Genomic DNA, 6384 nt, shown 5'->3' with positions numbered 1-6384 from the left:
CTCATTTCAAAATGACATATACATTACATCAGACCTTTGGGATGGGATGACACACTGCACGACACACTCTGACTCCAGTAATCCTATATCTCATTTCAAAATGACATATACATTACATCAGACCTTTGGGATGGGATGACACACTACACGACACACTCTGACTCCAGCAATCCTATATCTCATTTCAAAATGACATATATATTACATCAGACCTTTGGATGGGATGACACACTACACGACACACTCTGACTCCAGCAATCCTATATCTCATTTCAAAATGACATATACATTACATCAGACCTTTGGGATGGGATGACACACTTACACGACACACTCTGACTCCAGATGTATTTTGAAATGAGATATAGGATTGGCGTGTGATTTTATAGTCAGCTATAGGATAGCTAGAGTGTGTCATTTCATTCCACTCCCAAGGTCTGATGTAACATATGTATGTGATTTTCTAATTGGCTGCAGGACAGCCAGAGTGCATCTAGTTGTGTGTTGGTAGTTTAAAGGTGCTGGCAGTTGTTGAATACTATACTATAGGTCAAAGGGTAAGCCCTGTTTGATTTGTAGATTGTGTACTTAATGATCAGTATGAGAGTTATCTGTTTGGGATTTGAATCCTGGTAGATGATTCAGTATCAAGTTACCTTATAGCACTAGTATGAATTCTTAAGATACACAGTTTATAAAGTACTTAAATTTCACATAAAAAGTGGAACAGTTGCACTATATAAGAAGTGGAACAGCTGCACTATATAAGAAGTGGAACAGCTGCACTATATAAGAAGTGGAACAGCTGCACCATATAAGAAGTGGAACAGCTGCACTGTGAGGGGTGGGATTCTATTTTCATCAGTTCTAAATGTAATATTTCTCAATTTATTTTACAAATTATATTTTTGTTCTTAATTGAATAAAGCAATTTCATATACACATCACACTACAACGGTGATAATTTTTAAGCTAATTTTTTCAACTGAAATAGCAATTACAGCTTTTTTAATCCCAAAATCTACATTTTAAAACTTCCATACCATGACCTGGAGAAGCAGGAATAGGAATACACCTGTAGATGTTTATTAATACTTAAAGACATATTTAAAGTGATTTATGTAATGCCATAAATGTATTTTGAGATGCCTAAAGTATCATATAAAGAAATCATGTTTCTATAAAACTCACTCTTCAGCTGTATTTAGTTCAACATATTCTATTTCTTTTAAAACAAACAGCCTCTATTACAAATCAATCAAATTTTCTCAGCTGCTCATTTGGATGAAAGGAAAAATGGGTACTAATAATATTATTAACAGATTGTCTTAGTTTCCTTAAATTATGTAATATATGATGAAATACATGCCCAAACCTCAATTGTGAAACTTAAGTTAGTTTCTTATTTTCCTTACACTATTTTTTGATATTTTTAAATTACTGTTTGAACCTGATGCTGTCACGCATATCTGTGGGGTATCTACCAATAACTATATTATTCAATAGATAGTGTTTTGAACAAGATATCTAGATGGTAGCTATGCAAACATCTGTAAAATTGGTAATTTATCTTTCACAACTGCTGTAATGATTTGAATTTGTGACACTTCAAAATTTAACTTATTCTTAATTCTTTGGGTTTATGTATGTGTACACATGTGTGAACTAAATTACTACTTCTTAAAGTACACATCTAAGTTTGGCTGTTGTGCTAGTAATTATTAATTGTAGTATTCATACCTCATTGACAAAAATGTAGAACAATTAACATTTTCTAAAAAAAGGATTTTTCTGGGAAAAGTGTTCAAATTGTGCTGATATAAACTGTAATGTTTTTATATATTAAAAGTGGTACCATTTACTGAAAACTAAACAGTTTCTTTTTAAGAACTCCATTACTATATTTACAAATTACATCAATAAAGATATAATCAAACCCTCATGTACATTCCTAGTGAAGATTCTGTTCTTGTTGTAAGGAGAGTACTTTTATTTAACAATGAGATCTGTGCTAGAAATGGTTATTGCACATACCGTACTTATTTTTCTAATTTTCTGAATCTTAAATTTTCAATGGATTTTTGTTTATGGTGCCACATTGTATTTATTATTTTGGTCACGTACATAGATAGATACATATATACACACTATGTCCATTATAGTAAGATATGCGAGTCATTTTCAATTACCCTATAAGATTAACAGTCAAGGAACAATAGCTCAAAAGATCTACTGTGTCTTAGAAAACAAAACTTACCCATCTGTAAAAAATGCCAGACCACAAAATAGATTACTTGCTCCAACCTACAGTTTGATAATAAAACAAAACAAAACAGCATCATTAATATGACCAGATATTAAAAGAAAATTCCAGTTAAAGAATCGTATCAAACCTACTTTAATTCTTATTACCCTTGTCCAAAACTTAACAAGTGATACTGGTATATAAAGAAAGAAAATTAGCCATTGTTTCTGTAGCATTACGCTGTTACCTTTAGAGTTAAATAAATATATTTTAGTTCAGTCTTGGAGGCACACATTAGAATTTGATCACTCTTCTAAATGTCACAACCAACAATATTACAAACAAAAAATGCAAATTTATTCTTTTTACCAGATGCTTATTTTGTGTCATAAAGTATTACTTTTATAATCGCTTTCCTTTTCCTGAGATAATAGTAACTTTAGAAATCTCTAAAACCCATTTGTTAGAACTATGAAGAACACATTTACATGTGTGAAACATCATATATCAAAAAAATCTCTATACTTATACATCACGTTTGCTTATGTTTCACTCTTAGTTATTTATACTCTTATTAAAGATTATTTTTGTATAGATAAGGGAATACGGATTATAAAATCTCCAGTAGTATGTTTATATGAATCTATTAAATACATCTTTATTTTAACCCATGGACTGCTGATTCACCATATAGGGTACAGTCAACCTCCGGCAGTTGAATGTGAGTGTGCTGTATGCAGTATACGGTTTACAAAAATTCCAGGCATGTTCAAAGCAGCCTCAGTCAAAGGACATTCAGGTTCCTTATGCCTTTTTTTACTTAAGGTAACACTGATTTTGTCTACCAACATTGCCTTTGACAAATGTTTTTAAAACTTGAAGGTACACCCCTGGAGATGCATGGAAAAAATTCAAAATACCACATACACATCTTTACCTGCATCCATAAAGTACAGTAGATTAAAAATCTCACTGCTGGCACTTCCTGGCATGTCAAGGTTTCTACATGGTGTTGTGAGTCTGAATAATACCATTTTGTAGATTTCATATTATTGGAGGATGTCTTCTTCCATCTGTTGTTGTAAGTCAATTATTGGTCCAGCATTGTACTATGTTAGCACTTAGTAATAGTGGCAAATTGTACTTGTATATTGGCATACATACATGTGTGTGTGTGTGGTGGGGGGGGGGAGGATCCAGTATAACAGATAAAAAGGATGAAAGTGTTGTACAAAATGTATATTGACATACATACATGTGTGTGGGGGGGAGGATCAAGTACCACAGACAAAAAGGATGGAAGTGTTGTATAAAAATTATTATCATTCATTGTATTCGTCTGTAACATTAACCAAATACACCACAAAACACAAGATTACCCATTTTTCGTTTTTTTTTTCAGCAAAATAATTCCATATGCTCTTCATTAATGATGCACTGGTTGATTAGATGGAAATGAACAAAAGCAAAATAAAAATATTTATAAATAGTTTATTTACTTGTAAATATAAATAGTCTGCACTTGGATCACTTAAATTATAGTCATGTAAATTTTATGTATAATTAGGGAACTTGTTATAACACAGTTTTTCCTGTAAAACTGTAAAGGAATATCTTCAAGAAGTTTAGCTTTATCTTACTCTGCTGATTTTACTGGAAAATGATCTTAAAGTTAAAGCATTTGCCATACTTTAAAGAATCTTACTTGTAGAACATGTGAAACCCTTTGAAAACCTTCTTGTACTGTATAAATTGAGAAATTGATTTCTCAATATAAAGATAACAATGAAACATACATAAAGATTGTGCTCAGCATTAACATATTCTGCAGCCAATCACACAAATCAATGTTTATTGCAAAATTTGCAATCTATTCATAGATGTAGCCTGAGATAAATCTGTCTACACATTACCTGTGTTTTCTTTCCTCAAGTACATATTCTTATTAATAATTTTCTTTATAACTGCAGTTTTACTTGTCTGCAGGTAAAAGTAAAATCTAACAAAATAAGGTACAAAAGGACAGGAAAAAGAATGACATTAATACATTATTTCTTAATAGGATTTCAGGAAAATGATTAAGTGTAAGTTTGAAAGCTTCATAACATGTCAAACTTCATTATTCTTTCAGTCACACAAAAGATGCTTATCTAACACAATTCTACATTAAAGCATAATATTGGGTCATGAATGATGAGTTAAGAACCATGCCATGCTTGTTCTGATCTAATATAGGATAAAACTTTTTCAGGCATTCATATGAAAATTTTAAAAACTTATAAATATTTCTTAACAGATTGAAAGTTTTCTTTTTTTTTCAACATTTAATCCTTCAATTTTTATAGAAATAAAATTTCACAACTATCCAATACTGTCTTAGCATTTCTAGATTGAGCTTCTGATACTCAGGTATTTTTTACTCATCCAAGATGAACCACATCCAATATTGTTTTGGCATTTCTAGATTAAGCATCTGATACTCAGGCATCTTTCCTCATCCTAGATGAACCACATCCAATATTGTTTTGGCATTTCTAGATTGAGCATCTGAGACTCAGGCATTTTTACTCATCCTAGATGAACCACATCCAATATTTTTTTGGCATTTCTAGATTGAACATCTGAGACTCAGGCATTTTTACTCATCCTATGTGAACTCTTGTACAAAAACCAGATAATATGTAACTGTAAATTACAGATTTAATGCAATATAAAGTAAGAGATACAGAAGATGCATTTATAAAGTTGGGCTCAGAAGTTTTCTAGTAATCATTTGTTTGTATCTTGTTATGAAATTACTTACATTTACAGAAGCTTTTTTCTTCAGAGCTGCTTGAACTTTTACATCATTTGACTCAAGCCCAATCAGTTGGTGTCCAGACTTTATACCCACTGCCATTATAGAGGAACACAACTGACTCTCAATATCACGATCACTGAAACAAACCATTACATTAACCATCACTGATAAAACATACCCAGCTAAACTTTCAAATATTTAGAAAAAGTAATTAATTAATTATGAATATCAGTGTGACCTCAACCAGTTATGTGATCGAGATAATCATTTAGATTTCTAGTAACTACTACAGTCCTAGAATTAATCAGGATCCTAAAAAACAGCTTTCTACAATACTTTCATGTTTGAAGGGTGTCGTCACAATGATGTTCTAAAGTGCCCATAAAATAAGTTTTGAAAAGACTTGCAAATCTTTCATGATGCCCATTGTTTAGGGCCCACTACTGGTATTTTCATTGTTGTCAAGAAATAAATACTTTTGAATTTGGATTCTGTTATTATTTGTCATGTCATTGGCCATGCGATCAGTTGTTGTTTCTATACACAGACAAGCTGACAGATAACTTCATGTGATACTGTTGGCTACTATGACACCAATACTTTAATACTATGTACTGTTGTATAGAGACATCAAATATTGATCCGAGGTCATCATAGGTTAGTAGCATGCTGTTAAGATGTCTCAGTTTAGCCAGTGAAACTTTGTTTTGTTGATAGAAAAACAATAATATTCAGTCGATACAAATTAACTTTTATTGTACAATTTTGTAAACAAACAATCAAGATATACCATTAGACCATTAACAGCCCTGTGGACTGTTTGATGGGAGCTGTTTACAGCCCTTGTGCATCTTTCAAACATGAAGAAGTGCTTCCTAGAAAGTTATCTGATAAAAAAAATGCCTTTATTTTGGTTGCCATATATCAGCTACAATAAAATTAAGTCATTTCATACTCCACAAGAACCATACATTATTTTTCAAAAGTTCAGTTATAGAAGTTGTAGAAGAGCATACAGTTTACTAGTATGTATTATTGTAATATAAATGAGATCAAATATCTTGAGAAGTTCATATGAGATTTGGGTGCTTTCAATATTTGGTTCTCCCATTTTCTTCATCAGAAGCAAATGAATGGACAAAAGCAAATGCACCATAAAATTTGTATTGTTACATCTCCGTTCGTTAGTTAATTTTCCATAAATTCGTTCCGACGAAACTTCAGCGACACAAGTCCTCTCTTAAATAAAACTGGTTTATTCTTTCCAAATACAACTTTACGATACACTTAATTTCAACAGTCACTCTGTAACAAACGCTATAATTCTCAACGAACTTCT

General features: G+C 31.6%; 1 protein-coding gene across 1 annotated transcript in view; it reads right to left on the bottom strand.

Moving 5' to 3' along the window:
* The window catches only part of LOC111088575, a 63321-nt gene that overhangs the window by 37690 nt on the left and 19247 nt on the right, over window positions 1-6384 (bottom strand). Inside the window, exons 10-12 of the mRNA XM_022399102.1 lie at window positions 5049-5181; window positions 2258-2304; window positions 1036-1075 (exon numbers count right to left, since the gene is read on the bottom strand). Of these exons, the coding sequence (XP_022254810.1) occupies window positions 1036-1075; window positions 2258-2304; window positions 5049-5181 (220 nt within the window). The remainder of the gene's footprint in view (window positions 1-1035; window positions 1076-2257; window positions 2305-5048; window positions 5182-6384) is intronic.

This window comes from Limulus polyphemus, unplaced genomic scaffold (assembly GCF_000517525.1).
Source record: "Limulus polyphemus unplaced genomic scaffold, Limulus_polyphemus-2.1.2 Scaffold4033, whole genome shotgun sequence".
Classification (NCBI taxonomy): Eukaryota; Metazoa; Arthropoda; class Merostomata; order Xiphosura; family Limulidae; genus Limulus; species Limulus polyphemus.
This window is presented reverse-complemented; position numbering and strand designations above follow the sequence as displayed.